This window comes from Mucor velutinosus (genome assembly GCF_035048745.1).
Source record: "Mucor velutinosus strain NIH1002 chromosome Unknown tig00000041, whole genome shotgun sequence".
Classification (NCBI taxonomy): Eukaryota; Fungi; Mucoromycota; class Mucoromycetes; order Mucorales; family Mucoraceae; genus Mucor; species Mucor velutinosus.
Genome location: NW_027041905.1, coordinates 1,407,881 through 1,430,039, shown reverse-complemented (window position 1 = coordinate 1,430,039; position 22,159 = coordinate 1,407,881). Strand labels below are relative to the sequence as shown.

General features: G+C 41.4%; 8 protein-coding genes across 8 annotated transcripts; 5 read left to right on the top strand and 3 right to left on the bottom strand.

Annotated features, from left to right (window-relative positions):
- Positions 1-142: 142 nt before the first annotated feature.
- On the bottom strand, positions 143-1,210 carry ATC70_000632 (uncharacterized protein; the record flags this gene model as incomplete). Its single annotated transcript, XM_064820044.1, has 1 exon — positions 143-1,210. The coding sequence occupies one exon, from the start codon at positions 1,208-1,210 to the stop codon at positions 143-145; it is 1,068 nt and encodes a 355-aa protein (XP_064683964.1).
- A 323-nt stretch (positions 1,211-1,533) lies between these two features.
- ATC70_000631 (uncharacterized protein) lies at positions 1,534-3,176 on the top strand (the record flags this gene model as incomplete). The annotated part of the gene is made up of 6 exons (XM_064820043.1): positions 1,534-1,833; positions 1,886-2,020; positions 2,091-2,259; positions 2,314-2,495; positions 2,552-2,815; positions 2,877-3,176. The coding sequence occupies 6 exons, from the start codon at positions 1,534-1,536 to the stop codon at positions 3,174-3,176; spliced, it is 1,350 nt and encodes a 449-aa protein (XP_064683963.1).
- Positions 3,177-3,529: 353 nt separating this feature from the next.
- Positions 3,530-3,949, top strand: ATC70_000630 (uncharacterized protein; the record flags this gene model as incomplete). Its single annotated transcript, XM_064820042.1, has 1 exon — positions 3,530-3,949. One exon carries the CDS (start codon positions 3,530-3,532, stop codon positions 3,947-3,949), a length of 420 nt encoding a protein of 139 aa, XP_064683962.1.
- A 1,325-nt stretch (positions 3,950-5,274) lies between these two features.
- Positions 5,275-6,324, bottom strand: ATC70_000629 (uncharacterized protein; the record flags this gene model as incomplete). The annotated part of the gene is made up of 3 exons (XM_064820041.1): positions 5,275-6,072; positions 6,125-6,176; positions 6,242-6,324. The coding sequence occupies 3 exons, from the start codon at positions 6,322-6,324 to the stop codon at positions 5,275-5,277; spliced, it is 933 nt and encodes a 310-aa protein (XP_064683961.1).
- A 1,386-nt stretch (positions 6,325-7,710) lies between these two features.
- On the top strand, positions 7,711-12,857 carry ATC70_000628 (uncharacterized protein; the record flags this gene model as incomplete). Its single annotated transcript, XM_064820040.1, has 4 exons — positions 7,711-7,895; positions 7,955-8,114; positions 8,190-12,685; positions 12,743-12,857. The coding sequence occupies 4 exons, from the start codon at positions 7,711-7,713 to the stop codon at positions 12,855-12,857; spliced, it is 4,956 nt and encodes a 1,651-aa protein (XP_064683960.1).
- Positions 12,858-15,487: 2,630 nt separating this feature from the next.
- ATC70_000627 (uncharacterized protein) lies at positions 15,488-17,412 on the top strand (the record flags this gene model as incomplete). The annotated part of the gene is made up of 3 exons (XM_064820039.1): positions 15,488-16,709; positions 16,767-16,921; positions 16,984-17,412. The coding sequence occupies 3 exons, from the start codon at positions 15,488-15,490 to the stop codon at positions 17,410-17,412; spliced, it is 1,806 nt and encodes a 601-aa protein (XP_064683959.1).
- Positions 17,413-17,813: 401 nt separating this feature from the next.
- On the top strand, positions 17,814-18,864 carry ATC70_000626 (uncharacterized protein; the record flags this gene model as incomplete). Its single annotated transcript, XM_064820038.1, has 2 exons — positions 17,814-18,241; positions 18,300-18,864. 2 exons carry the CDS (start codon positions 17,814-17,816, stop codon positions 18,862-18,864), a joined length of 993 nt encoding a protein of 330 aa, XP_064683958.1.
- A 389-nt stretch (positions 18,865-19,253) lies between these two features.
- On the bottom strand, positions 19,254-21,224 carry ATC70_000625 (uncharacterized protein; the record flags this gene model as incomplete). Its single annotated transcript, XM_064820037.1, has 8 exons — positions 19,254-19,327; positions 19,399-19,802; positions 19,863-20,075; positions 20,140-20,511; positions 20,566-20,645; positions 20,699-20,797; positions 20,847-21,019; positions 21,074-21,224. The coding sequence occupies 8 exons, from the start codon at positions 21,222-21,224 to the stop codon at positions 19,254-19,256; spliced, it is 1,566 nt and encodes a 521-aa protein (XP_064683957.1).
- Between the last annotated feature and the right edge of the window lie 935 nt (positions 21,225-22,159).

Here is a 22,159-nt window from a genome sequence, read left to right as displayed (position 1 = left end):
ATTGTATATATATATATATATATATATATATATATATATCCCTTAAACCCACATGATTATATATCCCTCTACTTTGCCAATAAAGTCTCTTTCTCTCAGAAATATACCGGCGTTTTTATTAAAAGCAAAAGAAGCATCTACATCAATTTAAGCTAATTTTTTCTATAACAGACTTAATTTCACTATCAAATTCCAATAAGGGTTTTCTGACAGGAGCAGGACACATGACATTGTAGCTTCTCACTCGCATGTTCACTCGACCCAATTCCTTATTCAAATAAGACTTTTCCATCTTGTCGAATTGCGCAAGCACCAAAGATTTGTTCACCACGGATCTCTCGTGCTTGACTTGATCCACACAGCGCTTGATGGCAGAATTCATTTGAGAGCGTATCGACGAGACTTCTGTGTCCACTTCTTGCTGCATCATGACCCAAGGAGGAGCAGCGCCATTTCGCTGAATAATACGGTTAAGGAAGTATTCTGTGCGATCGACAAACGGGTTGTTCAAAAGCGGGTCCTCTGCTATAGGCTTACCACGACCAGGCAGATCATCAAATTCACCTCTAACTCTCGCAGCTCGAATGCGAGCGTCAGACAAGAGACCCAATTCGTTGATATGTCGAGGCTTCTCCTCCAAATCCCAGTCTTCCCAGTCGACATCCTTCTTTGCTTGCGACCTCACAATGTTCTCGGCTACATGTGCTTTCTCTTCATCCATGGGGTATTTTCTATTCATGGCATAGTCGAAAGCAGTGTCTTTGGCGTTCATGATTCGATTCTGCTTTCGTTGTCGTTCCTTTTGTTCCCGCTCTATCTTCTTGAGTTGAGAGCTCTTTTCGTCTTTCTGAGGTGGTGGCGGTGGTACATAGGATGATTGAGGTTGTGGTATATTTCTGCGCGCAGCACCTTCTACTCTTAATGGAGCACGGTATTTATCCATGATCATTCTCAGGACAGAGTGATTCACAGGCTCATCACCATCCCAAGGTTTGTCGTCTGGTAGCTGCTGCTTCTTGTTGGCTTCAGCGAGATGGCGTCGTTCCTCCTCGTCATGATCAGTATCGAAGATCGTTCTTTGGGATGAAGCGTTGTTATTGTAATGACGACGGATGAGCAGCATTGTGGCGGGCAAGTGGGTCATTGCAGCCCTCGGAGCTAGCCTTGTGATTAAAGGTAGGCTGGAAGTGCAGATAGTACGAAGCATCATGTGTGTATGTGTGTGTGATGGTATGGCAATGCTGAAGACCAACGATTGATTTATATATCTGGAATGAAGAAAATAAGCCGGTTTCTGAAATGACGCATAAGCGGATTCCGAGTTATTCTCTCCTTCTGAAACGATCAAGATAAGCCCACAACCAAGCAATCACCTTATTTTTGTGACCTCGGCTAAATGAAATGTGCCTTGCAATCAAGTGGCCCTGAATCCTTAAATTTGATTAGAGCCTGGGCCATAAATCCATATGGATTCAAAAAGTGGGGTTGAGCTCATTGTTTACCTTTTTATTCATATAACAATCTACTCGTTAGATGGCGCCCTCTGCTACCACTGCTGCTGCTACTGCTACTGCTGTAGCCGCTGCTGTTGTTCCCACTGCAGAGCTGGTAGCCTCAGATCATTTTCAGCAAAAGCGGTGGAATCCCATCCACTTTACAAAACAAAATATACCAGCTTTCCTGAGGACACCATATCAGACAGCAGCACCATCTAAAACCTTTCAGCAAAAGAAAAAGAAAGCTAAAGAAGTAACATCTGTAGGTGGAACGACAGCCATTGCTCGAACGCTGATGATGCAGGGCTTATATTTATTCTACAGAACACCTGTAAAAGTAGGTTGTCATTTAAGCTGTCAACATGTTGATATACTCATGTCTACAGTAGCTGTTTCGACCCTTACGAGTAGATTATTTAATTATGGCAAGAGCATTGATGCCAATGGACGATGCTTCCGCAAAACGATTCTCATTCAGATACACATCCATCGGCATGATCACACATGCCGTGAAAACCAAAGGGGCAAGTCATCCGAGCAAGTGCAAGCAGTAACATGAATTATGCTCCTAACATGTCTATACCTTTTTTTCAGTGGAACTTTATACCTCGGCATATCCTTCCTCCTTTAATAGCAAACACCCTCATTGGAACTGTACTGTATACCACCTATATCGCCACCTTACCTCTCTTTCACCCAACAAGTCATTTCCAACTGCATAGACCCTTCCCGCCTCCGCCTTATTCCTCTGTATTCATGGCCGGTAGTGTATTCCACTCGCTCATAGCCGAATTGGTACTCATGTAAAACATCACAGGCTGTCTTGCTGGTGCAGCGCAATCCATCATAGCAACACCCTTAGACTCTCTCAAGGTGCGATTCGAAGTGAGCGACTTGTTGGAGGGAAAGCACACTTCCATGTATCAGTTTGCCAAATCAACACTGAAAGACTTGGGTATTGCCAGTGCTTATCGTGGATTCACACTGACGTTGATCAGGGTAAGGGTTTCACAGTTCCGTACAAGTGTATGGATCGATCTAACGATAGATTTCAGGACTCATTGGCGTGTGGTTTGTTCTTTGCCACATTTGAGTGGATGAAGCAGCAAGGATATTACTACTTTCTGGATGAAATTTATGGCGTCCAAGTGGATTCAGAAAATACATTGAATGAGATTGAGAAAGGATGGAACGAAGTGCATAAAATGAGTGACGAGGACCAGCATCAGATTGTCTGCGCGTCTGGGAAAAAGGCAGAAAGACCTCCTTTGATGCTAGAGCCACTATTTGTCATTCTCGCGGGTGCAACAGCTGCTGTGGTAAGTACCTTGGGAAAGAGGTCAGAAAATCAAGTAGGCTTATTCATGTATGGGATGACAGGCCTATCAAACAATTGAGCACCCCTTATCCAAGATCCACTCAATATTTTACATTGAAGAAGGACAATCTGAATTTACAAACAAATCAAGCCGAGAACCGGTGAAAAATCTATACCGTCGCACTTGGGAACAATGTAAGACTCAAGTGAAATTGAATGGAGGAAGTTGGAGAAGGTTTTTGTATCAAGAATTTGCAAGCACTGTGATTAGAGTTGTTCCAGCAACAAGTGTAGGATTCTTAGTGTTTGAACTAGTAAAACGAGAAGTTGATTTTAGAAGCATCGACTTTGATTCCCTGTAATTAAAATTTGTATTTATAATAAAAAAGAGTTAATTTTGATCATAAGAGCAGCATGTTTTACATGAAAGTCTTTGAGGAAGAACCACTCTTATCTTTACATAACGTCATTTTGACCATACATTGATCCTGACTAGAAACATGGAAAGTAGCGGATAAAGCACAGAATTCTACCCGATGATATCATATAATCAAATTGAGAGCATGTGGATTTTTTTTAGCTAGAGATATTGGTGTATACGACCGCTTCCAATACATGAAAATAGATTTTCTATTTTCTATTGCGAGGATAAAAGCCATTGATATAAGTGTCCATTTTTCTCGTTGCTTTTCGAGCTATCACATCAAGATTCCAAATGTTTCCACTGTTATCAGTCTTACAGCTAATAAAACTACCGCATGGCGGCAATCCAGATCCATATACAGCAGATGATCAGAATGCCATCAAGATTACTGCTGCAATACTTGGAATATCATGTGGCTTGATTGCAATTGTGATGAGTATTTTCATGTATCAACACTATCTGCGACGCCAATACCTAACACTATCTGAAAATCAGTCAATCCATAAAAGACCAGCATCCTTGGTTGCACAGTTGATCACAGCTGAAGCGCAACGAGAAGAACAAACTGCCGATATTGAAGCTAACTCTGAAGGTCCACCTAGTCCGGTCATGCAACAAGGATTACTGCAAAAGGAGCTGGTCAAGAACTATGGGTCTTATTCGCAACCTCATACCACTACGTTTCTTAAGCCACCACCTCATCACTCATGATGTAGAAATAATATTTATCACGTTAGATAGTTGAATTTTTGTTGGGAAGGCTTTGACAGTACGTACTAGCCGCCCCACCTCTTCTCTAGCGCTCAGTGAAAATATTACTCTCGCGTAGTTTGATAAACGATGAGTAAGGTATTGCTGTACTCGCCCAATATCAATAAAATTCTAGGGGAACAATTTTGTCTTTCGCATTAAGGCTTTGCATTTGCTGATAGTATCTTTTGATTCGCAATTCCCTTATTAGCTGGTGGCCATCGTTTGATTTTATGAGAAAACCATTATGGCAGCCAGCCAGAAGCCGCCAAAATTATTTTAAACTCTCAGTTTTCCTCATTGCTCTAGATTGGCCAGATTCTGTCTTTTTTTCGACTTCATTGAACTATTTTGCCAGATTCGACTATGTAACTTGTGATGATCACCCCATACTTCCTAATACTTTTCTGAAGGGCTTTTCAAGACGCATCCAATGGTGCCAATTGCAATAGATGTTTTGAATAAACTTATAGAGAAACTTTAGAAAATATGAAATGTCGTTTTTAGCAAAATAGTTGAGATTTTCCATACAAAGGCCCCACAAACTAAGTTTCAGGGGTTGCTTTGGATCGAGAGGAACGCTTGGAAGTAATATATGCCTTAGTAAAAGTCTTCATTTTTGGGGTCAAAAATGTGATTGTTTAACTTTCGATGAAAACCATGAGGTATCCCTCATGGTTTTTGGAGGATTTTTGGCCATGTTTTTTTGGTCCCCAAAAAGTTGAACAAAGGTATCAGTAAGTAAGTGGCAATCGAGATTTTTTGTTTGGCGCTATTCTTGCAGTCAGAAACGGCTTCTAACGCGAGAAAACACGGCTTAAAGGCATCCATATTTGCTGTTGTTTGCATAAATTTGAGATGTAAGAGGCAGTAGACATACGCTGCAGGCCCGTATATCAGTTGCTTTCATTGATGCCAATCTCGGCCATCCTAGAAAAGTCAAATACACAATTACAAATACGTTTAAAGGATTTCGTATGACAGTAAAAAGTCAAACAGTATATTGTAAAGGTGTAGATCAAGAATGTCGCTGTTATACACTAGCACCTAGAGAAACATGCACTTAAAGATGTCTATCATAAATGTTTGTTTATTATAAACTTTTGAAATTCGTGATCATAAGTAGTAGCAAAGAACGTGAAAAGTTCTTTCAGAAAGTAATTAATGAGTGAATATGGACAGTTGCAAGATTAGTCGGCAACATCCGCATAACTTCTTAGGGGAAGAAAGTAGAATGATATATAATAAATAAGGTAATGCCAAACTCTAAAGATTATAGAGATCAATTAATCGTCGTCTGTGCTACCAGTAGTAGGAAGACCAAAGGCCACCTTTATAGAATCAAAGATGGCCCATTGAAGTGAGGTAAGAGTACCAATCATAAAGATACGAGGTCCAAGACCAGTCCAAAGACCACGCATACCCAACTTCTTTACAACGTCCAAGGCACCCGCTTGCTTCTCGCCAGGTGCAACCTCAGGCAAGTTGTTCAATTTGGATACCAATACATCAGCAGGATGGGATACAATAGCACAAAAGACACCAGCAATGTAACCACCAGCAAAACTAACACCCAGTTGTTGCGTCTTGCTGTATTCTGATTTAGGCTTTGTCATGAATGTCTTGTAAAGCAGTTCAACTGTCTTTTCAAATGAGGCAAATTTGACCATGGTGTAAGGGACTTGACGGCACCAGAGGGGAACGAGACCCTTATAAAAGCCGTGGATGCCTTCATGGGCCATGATCTTCTTGAAACCTTCGCTTGTAGTTTTGGCAAACGGAGGCATCGATGTTTGCATCTTGACCTTCAATGCTTCCATAGGACACAAGAGGATATCAGCAAAGAATTCGGCAGAAGCAGAGGCAGACAAGTACACCAATGTTCGGTAGTTATGGGCATTCTTTTCGCCAACAATGTTGCTATACTTGTATTTGAACACTTCGTAAAGACCGTATTTTCCTGCACCTTGCAAAGAGTACCCGATAGCAGTAGGTCCTATACCGGTAAAGATGCCACGAAAGCCTTCAGCCTTAGCAATTGTCTTCCAGCCTTGAAACACGTTAGGATAAAGTCCAGGTTTTACCTATATTATGTCAGTAGATGTAGGCAACAGACAATTCAACACAAGCACTTACTTGGTTACGACATTTGACCAAATCCAATGGAGTTACCAAAGAATGAGTGGGACTAATTATCAAGTACCAACATGAGTCTCCCTGTTTCAGCACCATTCAACCACGTATATACATTACCCGCAAGCAAGAACACCAGCAAAAGTACAAGCTAAGAAATAGTTGGTGGAGTAGAGTGGGATGGTCTTTTTTTCGACAGACATGATTGATTAGTGTTAGATAAGTATACAAGGAGGAACTGGAGATAGATAAACCAATGCGCCCTTTTTATATATTACACAAAACGGGAAGTTTGCATGATCTCATGGGTTTAAATTGAATAGCCTGAATGCTTTTGTGTCGCAATTTTGTTTACCCTTTTCAGGTAAAATAGAATATGCTTTTTTTTTGCAGTGAATGATGTCGTTTCTCTTCTCTAGCAGGGTCTAAAATCGTGTTATGACTTCATTTCTGTTATCTTTCACCAGGTCAAGGTTTCAGTTAGTAGTTTATTTTACTGCCTTTTGATGTAGTAAATGAATTACCGTGAAGGGGTCAACGTCTCGTCTACCTTGAACAGGGACACGGAACGATTCATTAAACTTTAAGATTATGAATCATAATCTCGATACAATAGAAAATGCCACATTTATATAATACAGACGTCATGTAATTCCTTGCTCAACTGCAGAATTATATAGAAGAACCTAGATCAAGCTCATAGTGCATTGTCTGTTGTAGATATACAGCCCACTCTTCATTACCCAACAGCACGATTGCGTAAAACCATGGCATAGCGTCAAGTCCCGGAATTGTTTATATTGAGACCGTTAAAAATAGGAAAAGGATATGCATATCACAGTGTGTATCACTCTAGTGGTCACCTCGCTATGACCCATAAAGCCTTCTGCAGCCGATAACATTGCTTTTTGTAACACCAAAATTGATCGATTCTCATTGAGTGCACTTGGTAAGAGGTTTGTGAAATCAACAAGGTAATTAAGTGTGTTGGCAAGATAAGCTGAAGAGATGTCTATTACAATAACAGAGAGCGTATAGTATCATTGATCAACATTAAAGGGCATTTCTTGACATGGATCATCTCACTACGTTGTAAGTTCATAATAAAAGGAAGATGTAAGAATCCTACTATGGAGAGAGATAGCTGAGCAAAGCACGATGTAGCATCTTGCGTAAATCAACGAGATCATTGTCAGGCAATGCATCTTCAAACTAAATGATAGTGGAATCTAGTAGTATTAAATTACAAATTAAATAAGATGAACATATTTAACAGAGTGATTGATGTATTTCCATGCAAATGCTTGTTAGTTGTCGTTCAATCTGGCATAGCCCGCTAGCAATGATCCATTCTTTCTGCCATAAATCAGGTAGATATACAAAGATGCTTTGATCCATCATTGATCCCTCAGTGGCTTGAACGACTGTTTAACCTTTTTTTTTTTACTTTTTTTTAAAGCTAAGAGGCGGAAGGAGAGCAATGTCAAATGTGTGTAATAGGCAGCAGCGTCAAAAATTCTTCTTCTTCACTTTTCAAGAGTCTCCATTTCAGTTTTTTTCTCATTCAATAGACCTTTTGTTAGCACAATATGAACATTTCAGTTCCTATTGGTACCGAGGTGGACTCTGTCTCTTTCTCATTTTATGAGCCAAGTGAAATTAGAAAGATCTCTGTCAAACAGATTGTAAACCCAGTTCTTTTTGACACTTTGGGTCATCCTACCAAGGGTGGTCTCTATGATCCTGCACTTGGTCCCTATCAAAAGACCCAAATGTAAGCATTTCAAATCACTCAAGTGTTGTATATATCATTGATTGACTGGTAAATTGTAGTTGTGCTACTTGTTCTCAAGATCACTTCAACTGTCCTGGTCACTATGGCCACATTGAGGTGCCCATTCCTGCTTACAATCCAATGTTTTTTGACAACTTGTATGCCTTGCTTCGATCCAAGTGTGTCTACTGTCACCATTTCCGCATCTCTCGTGCTGTGGTATGTATATTGCATTTTGCCCGGGAATCCTAAGCCAACATGTATCACTCACACAGCAGAACTATATATCAATAGATGAAGAAATACATAGGCCAATTAACTTTGTTACAACACGGTATGATCCGTGAAGCTCAAGCATTGGATGAAGTCTACTTTAGCAACAAGAAGGCAGCCAAGTCCAGCAAAGATGAGGAAACACTCGAAGACAAAATGGAGGAAGACAGTTTGTTGCTAGCCAACGCTGAGGATTACATTGATTACATTGACACATTTGTCAAGAATTCATTAGCTGATGAAGAAGCTCGTAGATTTGCTGCCAAGGATTACAAGGTCACAGTCATCAACGATGTTCGCAAAAAAATCATGGGCGAATTCATGAAGCAATGTGTGCACACCAAGAAATGTCTCAACTGTCAAGGCATTTCTCCTCCCGTTCGCCGTGATGGTGCTGCCAAACTCTTCCAACTTGCTCTCACCAAAAAGGAACAAGCTCATATGGATCGTTTAAAGGACAATATTGGCCTTACAGATGAGGTCAAGGGGTTCAATAGTAATGGTCAACGCTTCATGACCAACTACGAAGTGCGCAAGCAAGTGCAGGCCTTGTTTGAAAAGGAGGGCGATGCTACTACCTTGCTGTACGGTGCTCGTGATCCTCGCACTCCCTCTTACATCAAGAAGGCTACTTATCACATGTTCTTTATCGAGACACTTGCTGTTGCACCTACTCGTTTCCGTCCTCCCTCTGTCATGGGCGACAAGATTTTTGAGTCTCCTCAAAACGAACTTTTGTCTGCCATCCTCAAGGGCAGCCATCTTGTCCGTGATTTCTCTGAAGATCTGCAGAGTGCCACGGACGAAGAGCAATTGGACAAGTCCAAGGTCGACCGTATTCGCAACAACTTTGTCGAGTCCATTATCAACCTCCAACATGCTGTCAACTCGTTCATCGATTCCACCAAGAACCCCACTCAAGTTGCACAGGGCAAGACCTTGCCTCCTGGTATCCGTCAAGCATTGGAGAAGAAGGAAGGTTTGTTCAGAAAGCACATGATGGGTAAGCGTGTCAACTACGCCGCTCGTTCCGTCATTTCGCCTGATCCCTTCATCGAGACATCTGAGATCGGTATTCCTCCTGTGTTTGCCACTAAGCTCACTTATCCTGAGCCTGTTACTCCTCACAACATCAAGGAAATGAGACAAGCTGTCATTAACGGTCCCAACAAGTGGCCTGGTGCTACTCATGTTCAAAACGAAGATCAATCTATTGATGTCCTCGCTGATTTGAGTATCGAATCTCGTATTGCCCTTGCCAACTCTCTCTTGGCCCCTCAGAGCTCTCATACCGCTCAGACTGGTAACAACCCTTACCCTACTCGTACTCAAACTGTCAACAAGAAGGTTTTGCGTCATATTCGCAATGGTGATATGCTCTTGCTAAATCGTCAGCCTACGCTCCACAAGCCCTCCATCATGGCCCACAAGGCTCGTATCTTGCCTGGTGAAAAGACGATTCGTATGCATTATGCCAATTGTAATACTTACAATGCTGATTTTGATGGTGATGAGATGAATATCCATTTCCCTCAAAACGAAGTTGCTCGTGCTGAAGCCTCTTTCATTGCCAACACTGATAACCAGTACTTGGTACCTACCAGTGGTGATCCCTTGCGTGGTCTCATTCAAGATAGTGTTGATTCCGGTGTATGGATGACCTCTCGTGATACCTTCTTTACCAAGGAAGAATACCACCAACTCTTGTATGGTTCCCTTCGTCCTGAGGTAGACGGCACTGGCGATGGTAAGATCCGAACCTTGCCTCCTACCATTTTTAAGCCTCAACCTTTGTGGTCTGGTAAGCAAGTGCTCTCTACTGTTCTCAAGAACTTGACCTGGGGCAAGGCTCAACTCAACATGACATCCAAGAGTAAGGTGCCTGCCAAGTTCTGGGGTCCTAATGCCAAGGAGGAAGAGATTGTCAATGTCATGGACGGTGAGTTGATTCACGGTATTCTTGACAAGTCGCAATTTGGTGCTTCTGCTTTCGGTCTTGTCCACTCTGTATATGAAATCTATGGTCCTGAATCTGCTGGTATGCTTCTTAGTATTTTGGGCCGTCTCTTTATCAAGTTTATCCAACACCATGGTTTCACTTGTCGTATGGATGATTTGATCTTGACTGAAGAAGGTAACAAGTGGCGTAGAGATTTGTTGGATGGTGGTAAGGGTCTTGGTGAAGAGGCTCACTTGGAGTTCCTTGGTTTGACTGAAACTGCCAAAACTGCCAGCGAAGAAGTGCTCAAGAAAGAGTTTAAGCTTCGTATGAATGAAGTGATCCGTGATGACAACAAATTGGCTGGTCTCGATAACGCCATGAAGGCCAAGGTCAATAAGCTGACTTCTTCCATTACTACTACTTGTCTTCCGAACGGTTTGGTGCGTCCTTTCCCCAAGAATGACATGCAAATGATGACTGTGTCTGGTGCCAAGGGTTCCAACGTCAACGCTACTCAGATCTCCTGTCTGCTTGGTCAACAGGAACTGGAAGGTCGTCGTGTGCCTCTTATGGTTTCTGGTAGATCGCTTCCCTCTTTCCGTCCTTTCGACACCAGTGCTCGTGCTGGTGGTTTCGTTACTGGCCGTTTCTTGACCGGTATTCGTCCTCAAGAATACTACTTCCATTGTATGGCTGGTCGTGAAGGCTTGATTGATACTGCTGTCAAGACATCTCGTTCTGGTTACTTGCAACGTTGTTTGATCAAGCATCTTGAAGGCTTGCGTGTCCATTACGATCACACTGTGCGTGATTCTGACGGTTCCGTGCTGCAATTCCATTACGGTGAAGATTCGTTGGATGTCATCAAGGCCAAGCACATTAACCAATTCAGCTTCTCTGCTCACAACTTTGAGGCTCTCTCTCAGAAATACAACCCTAAGGCTGCTTTGGAGTCTCTTGAGACCAAGAAGGGTGAAGACTATGCTAAGAAGGCTCTCAAGAAGCCCAACAAGTACGACCCTGCCTTGTCTGTCTATAATCCTGGTACTCATCTTGGTGTTGTTTCGGAACGTTTCGCCATTGCTATGAAGGATTACATGGAGAAGAATCCTGACAACATGCCTTTTGAAAAGGATGCTGAAATCCCCAAGAACACTGCCCGTTACGCTGGTTTGACCAAGAGCAAATTTAAGGCTTTGATGAACCTCAAGTATCTCCACAGTTTGGTGGAAGCTGGTGAGTCGGTCGGTTTGCTGGCTGCTCAATCTGTGGGTGAACCATCCACTCAAATGACATTGAATACTTTCCATTTTGCTGGTTATGGTGCTGCTAACGTGACATTGGGTATTCCTCGTCTTCGTGAAATTATCATGACAGCTGCTCGCAAGATCAAGACACCCACCATGTTGTTGCCTCTCCGTGCTGAAACCACTCCCAAGAAGGCTTCTCAGTTCTGTAAGGCTGCTTCCCGATTGACTCTGGCTCAACTCGTGGATGATGTGTCAGTGACTGAAAAGACAACTGCCAAGTCTGCTGAGAACAACTACCGCAGAACCAAGACCTACTCTATCCGTCTCAACCTATTTAATGAGAGTGAATACAACGAAGAATACCGTGTCACTGCCAACAGAATCAAGGAAGTCTTGTCTTCTACCTTCCTGAAGGATTTGGAAGAGTTGATCCGCAAGGATATCAAGGATACCAAGAAGATGGATGACATTGGAAAGGCTCACAAGATGACTGGCCCCTCTGACGACAATGCCAACGAGAATCTCGGTGATGCTGCTGCTCAAGATGGCTATGATTCTGACGCTGCCAACGAAGGTGATGCCAAGGCTGCTCGTAGATCTGCTCAAAACAAACAGCAAGCTACTTATGACGGTCCTGATGAAGATGATGTGGTCATGGATGAAATCGAAAAGTCTCTTGAAGACGAAGAAGCCGAGTTCGAAGAAGCTGTGCTGGCTGGTGACGATGACGAAGAGGAGAGTGCTCCCAAGAGAAGCTCCAAGAGTGGCAATCTCGAGCTCAACGCTGTACAAAAGAGCAAGTACTGCAAGAAGTTTGTCTTTGACGATGTCAACGGTGCTTATTGTCAAATTGATATGGTGTTCCCTGCTGATACGAAGAAGATCTTGATGGTTGGTTTGATTGAAGAATCTTGCTCTCGTGTCGTTGTTCATGAAATTAAGGGCATCCAAACTTGTTTTGAGTATGTCAATCCTACTGAGAATGATACTTCCAAGCGTCTTCAAACTGAGGGTGTCAACTTGAGAGGCATGTGGCCATTTGCTGACTTGATTGATGTCAACTTTATCGATACCAACGACATTGCTGCCATCTTGAACACGTATGGTGTTGAAGCTGCTAGAAACGCTGTTATCAAAGAAGTCGCTGCTGTCTTTGGCGTGTACGGTATCAAGGTTGATCGTCGTCACTTGACCGTTATTGCTGATTACATGACATTTGAAGGTGGCTACAAGCCATTCTCTCGTATTGGTATTGGTTCCAATGTTGCACCTTTCCTCAAGATGAGTTTCGAATCTACCTGTAAATTCTTGACTGAAGCTACACTGTAAGTTGATATGATATCTCATGTTTATGATCTATTTACTAATCTTGTTTACTATAGTCATGGTGATTATGATACTCTTGACTCGCCATCATCTCGTATTGTTGTGGGTCGTGTTGTTGAAGGTGGTACTGGCTCTTTTGATGTTCTTCAACCTCTTACATCAGAAGCTTAGATCTCCCCCATCCGTTTCCTTTACTCACCTCTTTGATACTTCTAATTACTACTCATTTCCTCTATATAAACACTTTCTTTTCCGCACGCAACCACTCAATTATTTTTCATATAAATAAAATCAATTCATTGCATTTATTTTTAGACAGAATGCAATCTGTAAATTCAATCTACATAACGTCTATCATGCATTTGACAGCTCATGGTCTACGTTGCATTACCAATGGCCACATCGACGCTTCAGGTATACAATCATTACATTTCACATATTTTCTTACACATTCTCACATTTTCTGACATTTTGTCAGTGATTTCTTCAGTGATTTCAGGGAAAATAGCAAGATCTTCAGGGGATTTCTGCTGTGGGACGTATTATTAACAATGTATCTAAGTTACAGCTGACTAATAGACCGAGAGTCATCGGTAGCGATAGTTGTGAAAATCTTCAGCAATGCAAAATGTTGCTGATTTGAAGGAAGTGAAGCAGAAAATCCATGATACTGCTACTTGGTAGCTCGTTGACGTCGCCTGCTACAAACCTACTAGTTTAACTGCTGCCGCTGCTCTTTATCGTCGCAGCAAAATAATTTATTTTGTCCCTACGAACCTTCGAAGCCTACAAAAAAGATGTTGATCTAACAAGTATTTCGGTAGACTGGTGTTATTATATGTACGACTTCAAAAGAAAATAGCATGGCTAACGATATCACTATTTAGTTTGCCATCTACTTTATATTGGCTTCAGAAGCATGTATTATTATTGCCTCCATGATTAGAAGAAGGGCATTACGTTTGCCAGCCAGCCCCACCAGCCAAAATCGATTCAAATCCAGACTCATAGTCTGTTTCAGATTGGCCAAATCTGAATGATTTTCGACTCTATTGAACTATTTTAGCAGATTCGACTATATAACATATGATGATCACCCCATGCATCTTTAGGCTTTCTTGGAGTACTTTTCAAGACGCATCCAATGATACCAAGTAAGATACATGTTTTGAATAAAATTGTTGAGCAATTTATGAAAATATGAAAAGAGGTTTCTGGCCAAAATGTCAAAATTTTACATATCAAAATCCCACAAAGATGATTTCAGGGGCTCTGTTGGATCGATAGAAACATTTTGATTCAAGATATACCATAGTAAAAGTCTTGATTATTAAGGTCAAAAACGCGATCGTTTGATTTTCAATGAAAAGCATGAGGGGTACCTCATGCTTTTTGGTCGATTTTTGGCCATGTCTTTTTGATCCCCAAAAAGTTGAGCAAAGGTGTCAGAAGGTAACTGCCAGATGAGAGCAATTATTTGGTACTATTCTGACCATCTAAAACGGCCTTGAACGCGAGAAAACACAGTTCAAATGCACTCAAATTTTGCTGTATTAGGCACACTCTTGACTAAAAAGGTATGATATCTGTATGCTACTTGCCCGTATACGAAGTATCTACGTGTATACGGATGTAGAACATCACATAAGAGTCAGATCCACAGATAATATGGAAGCAGCAGTATTTTGAAAAGATAAGCAAGGGTATTCGATAGCGCAAACTGCCGCTGCGTAAGTTGATTCTCACCAATCCAAAGCAAAGGTAGAGAGTCGTCCAAAGCATAAACACTCGTATACATAATATATATATATATATATCCCAAAATGACCTTTGACATAAATGCAACGATGTTATACAGCACTTGTTGCATATATCAATTAGGTTTTACTTGGATTCACTAAAATTTAAATATGACAAACCTTACTTGTGACGAGAAAGCCTATATATTTAAGTTGTATGATGAAATAGTGCTTGCTACCAGAATCGTCAAGGCTAATAAAAGGTCAGATGCTAAGAACTACAAACGTACTCAACTGTTCACCAGCCTTCTCAAGATAAAGCGTTTAAATATTGCAGGACATCGTCAAGGACCTGATTCTAAAGATAAAAGAGTTTGCAATATTTGTCCCTGAAAAACAAATTGCTACCTTGGCTGCAGTTCGAAAGAGGCTACCTGGCAAAGTTTGTTGTGTTTTTTCTTGAATGTATTGCATTAAACAAGCCTGATTAGCAGAGATAACAAGAAGATGCCATACAGCAAATTGAGGGCGATGATTTAACAATGACAGACACTACGAGAATCAGTACGCTTTGCACCGAAAACTCAAATTATCTGCCAAGTTCAATAGAGATTGAGTAGACAACGAGTAGATCAGCAAGCTGCAAGAACGATTCCCAGACGCCACATATGCCATGGGCAATTAGTCGGCTCCTATGGCTCGTTTCCATGAGCCAATTCGTGGTTTAGGTTTTCGTCGTCTCTTGAGGAAGCATGGTTTAAATGTGGGTTCGATGTAATTACCATGTTACACTTCATTTTTTTTTTTATTAAACTTCTATATAGTTTTGTATAATTTTGAAATAAAGTGTATATACCACGCTTAACATCATCGCTCCCTGATTCCAAATGAAAACTATTTAGTGAAGCCAAATGTAGCACAGGCTAAACATCTTGAAGCACAGGCCTATTGTATTGCATGAATTTCACGGAGACTGTAATTCATTGTTATCGCTTTCCTAATGATAGGCCCGATTTGCTGCGTATACTAGGTTTTGCTTTCGTTTTTTTTACCATTGCAATCATGTCGAGTTCTGTCAAAGAATCCAAGAAACGCAGATTAGACGATGGGGATGAGCAGAATCAAGGTAAAACTAAGCGACAGTTGATTCAAAATACACTGCAGTATTTCTTCAGCAAGACAACGGTAAAGACCACGGCGCAACAGGACAGCAGCGACAACACAGTTGCCAATGTGCTCAAAGAAGCCGAAAAGATTGAATCAACTACATGTCCAATTTGCGGCACCACATTTGAGAATGTCTTTATCACACAATACGAGTCTCATGTCAACTCATGTCTGGATACAGCGGATGCCTCTCCTAATGACGATGCCGAGCAGCAAGTAGAGTCAAAACCAAAGCCAAATCAAGAAGCTGCTAGTATATCCTGGAGCAAGATATTCACAGCAGCCACATTCAAGATTCGTGGTATCTGGAGCCATCACAAGAACGACACTGCGCCTGGTTTGAACGAGAGCGAAACAAGCTGGTTTGGTGAACCAAAGTATTCATCTACTACAACAACAACCTCACCAGGACGTCGCCGAGTGCCTTATTACAAGAGATTAGCAGGGACAAAAATGGTGGTCGATGCGTTTACATTTGGCGAGATTCCTGACTGTGAAGGCTATCTGTTATCACACTTTCACAGCGACCATTATATGGGGCTCTCGCCCAACTGGATCCATGGGCCCATCTACTGCTCTGAAATCACAGCTAGACTCGTGGAGCAGAAGCTAGGCGTGGCTTCTGATTTCATATTCCCCTTGCCAATGAACACGCCTTGTACACTCTCAGGTACAGATCAACTTACTGTAACACTGATTGATGCCAACCACTGTCCAGGCGCTGTCCTCTTTCTCATCACCACCAAAGACAACTTGAGGTATTTACACACTGGCGATTTTCGAGCTTGTCCCAAAATGTGTCTCCATCCCATGCTGAAGGAACAGCCGCTTGACATTGTGTATCTGGACACCACTTATCTTGATCCCAAGTACTCATTTCCGTCACAGGACTCGTGTATACAGACAGCATGTGAGTTGGTTAAACGTCATAATGGTGTTATCGACAATGAAGATCTGTCGTCGAATGGAAAGCGGATTGATCATTGGTTTACACAAGAGAAAAAGCAGATCATCAGTGATCATTCATCACAACAAACGGATGACAGTAATGACAAAAAGCATCGATTATTGGTGGTGGTTGGCACCTATTCATTGGGAAAAGAAAATATTTTTATAGGTAACCCTTTGTGGTCATATTGTATATCGTGTGGATATTCATACTGTCCCTTTGTAGAAATTGCAAAGACGTTGGGCAGCAAGATATTTGTGACAGATCAGAAAAGAGCCATTCTGGAAACATTTCGTGACCAGGAACTGAACGCATTACTAACAGATCAGTGCAAAGAGGCGCAAGTGCATGTCATTCCATTGGGCCACATTCGAGCAGAGGTATTTTATCCTAGCACGGCATGATACGCTCAACTCTCACTCATCACTCATGAATTACATAGAACCTCGAGGCCTATTTTCATAGCTTGCAGCCGTATTTCACTCAAATGATTGCATTTAAACCTACAGGTTGGACTTTCCGTGCATCATCTGATCCGCAAATGCAGCAACAGCAAAAGTCACTTGAGTCTATAATCAGGGCAAGGCCACCTGATCTCAGTGCCTCTACGCTAAAGCCAATTTATGATACCCCATTAGTAAAAATCTTTGGTGTGCCCTATTCAGAACACTCAAGCTTCAGGGAATTGGCATCGTTCATTGCTAGTCTGGATATCCGTCGTATTGTGCCTACAGTGAACGTATACAGCGAAAAGAGCCGACTCAAGATGAGCTTATTGTTTGAAAAATGGCATCAAGACAAGATCAAGTTGATTCAGGATAATGGTGGTAAGATCAAGGTGGTTGACTACCCATCCGCTGATCATTGGTAGATTGTAATTATATATATAGTAGAAATTTGACATTGTAAGTGCGTGTGTATGTGTATTTGGTATCATAAACAGATATATATATAGTCAGATGAGCCGTGGTATGTGCGACCTGAGATGTAGTTGCTGATGAGGATTGCTCCATGGTTCCTGTATGAGTCAAGGTGTTTTTGCCTAGCAGAACCATGCGTATACGTTTAAGATGCTACAGCAATGCCACCATCCACTGTGGCCATGGTAACAACCATGGAATAGCATCGAGTAGAGCCCAGAATCGATCAAGCTATAAATGGTAAGGGATGCTTTATCATCAGCTGAGAAGATAAATAAAGGCATTCATTTCCATTGTGGGTCATTTTTCACTTGTTCTTCTCTTAAGTTCTACTTTTCATTTTTCAAATACCATGTTTTCAAATCAACAACAGCAACAGCAGCAAGATTTCAATATCGAAAACCCTGACCACAACCTTTTTATCAACAATCCCAGATCAAGAAACAGCTTTGGTCAGCAAGCGCAAGGTCAGCCTCAACAGCCTCAACAATCGACATCTTCCTCTTATCACACTATGCATCACAGCAACAGCTTTGGTCCTATGGCCATCAATCCTTCGAGCACAGTTCAGGGCAACAACAACAATGGCCAAAGTAGCATGGCTTTCACAGACCCCTCTTCCGCAAATTGGTTTGGCACTAGCATGGATTCAAATGCCTCTTCATTTGGTCAATCTCCTGTGTTTGGCGGAAGAGATTTGCTAGTTACACCTTCCAATTCTACGGGCCATATCATTGACAGCTTTAACGGTGGTGAGGATGAAGAGTTGAGCCAAAGAAAGTAAGTAACTTATGTGTGTATGTGCGTGAAAGTGTGCTTATTCATCTGTCTTGTGCAGCCATCAAGAGATATTTGAAAAGAGAAGAAGAAGACGTGAATCACACAATGCTGTAGAGCGAAGAAGAAGGGATAATATCAATGAGAGAATTCAGGAGCTATCTACATTATTGCCCGAGCATTTGCTTGAATCTGTGCCTGCTAGCTCCAATGTCATGTCAGTCGCAACAGGCCAAAATGGTGCAAACGGGAAGCCCATCAACAAAGGCACTATCCTTAAACTATCTGTTGATCATATCAAAGAGTTGAGAGAAGAAGTGATAAACTGCAAAGGCAAGATTAAGGACTTGGAGCGACTGATTGAGATTGCCAGAGGTAATCAAGATCCAGCTTTACAACAACATCATTTGAAGGCAGAGGACAATGGTATGGACTTGTACAATCAACAGCAACAACAACAACAACAACAACAACAACAACACATGCACAATTTGATGGCTCAGCAGCAACAACAACAGCAGCAAAACGCACAGAGACCGTCCAGACATGAACGTGTGGGATCAATACAGTTTCAACAGCAGTTTGGTAAACTTCATATTACTGGAGAAGAGCAACAGCAAGCATAAATTATAGTGCCTCTGTATCATATTATCAACACTGTATATCTTTTATATTACTATTATATATTAACACACCTTTTTCCTAATAGCAGAATATCTTTCGTGTATCGTATCATTTCTTTATTTATAACTTGTTATTGTTGCACAGCAGATTGTTACAAAAAGCTAACGCTTCGCCCTTTCTGCTGCGTACATTTTTTTCTTTACTAATAAACCCACTGGATCCATAAACATTGTGCAATACTGCATAATATTCAGGAGCAATGGCTGAGCTCAGATTTTAGTACTAGATGAAGCAGGAAGCTGAGAAATATAGAGTTGCTTGCCTTAGTAAATGTCATGGGATATGCCTCCAACGTTAATTTGAAAATATAGCCCATTTATTTCATCAAAATTTAAATGACAAGATTTTCATCTGCCCATAGCTTAAATGTACGATCGTAACCAGACGAAGCAATGAAATTATTATCTAAGCCAAAAAAAAAAAAAAAAAAAAAAAATCAGCTTGGTCCTTCATCAAACACAACCAGCATCATTTACCTCTTGATACATCTACGCCCATAACCTTTCCATCATGTCCGTCTAAGCTCTTGACTAATCTAAAGTCATCCCCAGACCAAATCTTGACACAGCCATCATATCCAGAGGTAGTCAAGTACAGACCGGCAATGTTGTGTGGGTCAGAAGCACTGTTGTTATTTGTTCCAGGCACGCCCTTGCTGTATTTCACATCGGATACGAGTGATTGATGTGCTGAAATTGTGTATAAATTACGAAGCGTGCGCACGTCCCAAATCTTAACAGTGTTGTCTGCACTAGCTGATGCTAAATGGTATCCATTAGGCGACCAATCCAAGCCTAAAATATCCTTCATATGTCCTTCAAGCGTCATGGATGATCGGCCTGTTCTCATATCCCATACCCTTCCAATCGCATCCAAACCACTACAACATGACATGATGAGTGATTCCAATTCAATAGGTAGTTCTAGTCAAATGTTTTACCCTGTCGCAACCAAACTTCCATCACACTGAAATGCAATTGAATACACTTCCTTGGCATGGCCCTCTTGTAATAATAATTCTTGCGCTGTAACCACATCCCATAATCTCCATGTACCATCAAAACTGGCACTGCCTAGATATTTGCCCGAAGGATGGAACCCAATTCTAGCAACTCGTCTTGCATGTCCCTTTAATGTACCAATGGGCGATTCACTATATTATAAAAATGTCAATATTTCCATCCTTCATAATGACACATGGGCTTTGTATTGTCTACCTTTCTAAATTCCACAGTTGGATCAATCCATCAGCACCACTCGACGCTAAATTCAAAGCACTCTTCTCTTGAGAAATAGTAGCTTCAGGATGGAAAGTAACACCACCCACTTTATCGTTATGTCCCTTCAATGTCAACACTTTTTCGCAGTTGGGCACAGTCCATACTTTGCAAAGTCCAGACCATGAGCCAGTAACTAATAGCTTGGAATCAGGACTGAAGGCACATTGAGCAATCGGTCGGTCATCAGCAATCTGTGAAGACCAATTTGAATATGCTTTGAGTTTGGCGTGTAGTTCTTTTCTGCTTGCTTTCAATAAAGCCAGCGGGATGCTGGATTCCTCTTTTTGTCGATCATTTCTTTGCTTGGCTCTATCCATAATTATAAGAACTCGAAGCTAGGTTTGACATCAACTATTCACAAACCTTGGTAATGAGTATTTTGTGATCCACTTTCTTGCCTCTAATAATTCTACTGATCCTGGAGTAAAGAATTCCTCATTATCCTTTGAAATAATGTGTGAGAGGCCTTTCAGATATGATAGATGCCTTCAATTACCTCTTCTTCCGCTTCACTTGCTGATTCCTCTTCGCTTTCTACTTCATGACCTTGAATCTTGGATAATAGATATCTTAGACGATCACGACGATCTCCAGGCTAACACGAGTAAGTATAATTGTAAATCACACCTGAAAATAAAGCTCACCCCTTCGCCAAAGAGACATTGTGGTTCACCAATGTCTCGAAGTCTTTGTCGAACACGGCCATCATCTGTTGGCACAGCAATTTGAAAAGCTCTCTTTCGTCTCTCGAATTCTGCCAACACCTGCTTATCTGCTTCACCTACGTTGACCGAATACGCAGGCTCCATACTTTCTGCTATCGTAGTAGTAAGTCAACTGTCAAGATATATAATTCATGTATCATCTTTACCCAGAGCATCGAGATCAATTGTACCATTGTTGGATGTGGGTGTATTGTCATCGGTACGCGCTCTTTTGACAGATTCTTGGCCTTCTAATGAACCGAAATGAACACGAGGTTTCGATGTAAGTCTCGAGATCTGAGAGGGTTCATTGTCCATCTTTATAGGTGATGTCTATTTTCTAAGTGAGAGAAACAGTGGTACTCTCAAGAGAAAAATTAAAACTTCTTTTTCATAGTGGGGATTTACCAGTGACTACTGTCCACTGGCTGGAGATTGTTGCATTGTCGATGAATCAAGGTCTTTTAAGCGAAGGAGCATCTAAATAAGCTGACAATTGGAGTAGGTAGTAGGTAACTCTTCATGAGCATGCGCCTAGTAGGTCTCTACGTTGAGTCAAAGGCTCAAAACATAGTAATTTTAGTTCAGTTATAGAAATTCAAAGCAACATCCTAATAAACCAGATGTTACTGAATGTGCAATGCCGATGATCTTGATATAGCGCATGGAATACATTTTATAATCTACGATTGCGTCTACGTTTTGGACGACTCTCTACCTTTGCTTTGGATTGGTGAGAATCAACTTACGCAGCGGCAGTTTGCGCTATCGAATACCCTTGCTTATCTTTTCAAAATACTGCTGCTTCCATATTATCTGTGGATCTGACTCTTATGTGATGTTCTACATCCGTATACACGTAGATACTTCGTATACGGGCAAGTAGCATACAGATATCATACCTTTTTAGTCAAGAGTGTGCCTAATACAGCAAAATTTGAGTGCATTTGAACTGTGTTTTCTCGCGTTCAAGGCCGTTTTAGATGGTCAGAATAGTACCAAATAATTGCTCTCATCTGGCAGTTACCTTCTGACACCTTTGCTCAACTTTTTGGGGATCAAAAAGACATGGCCAAAAATCGACCAAAAAGCATGAGGTACCCCTCATGCTTTTCATTGAAAATCAAACGATCGCGTTTTTGACCTTAATAATCAAGACTTTTACTATGGTATATCTTGAATCAAAATGTTTCTATCGATCCAACAGAGCCCCTGAAATCATCTTTGTGGGATTTTGATATGTAAAATTTCGA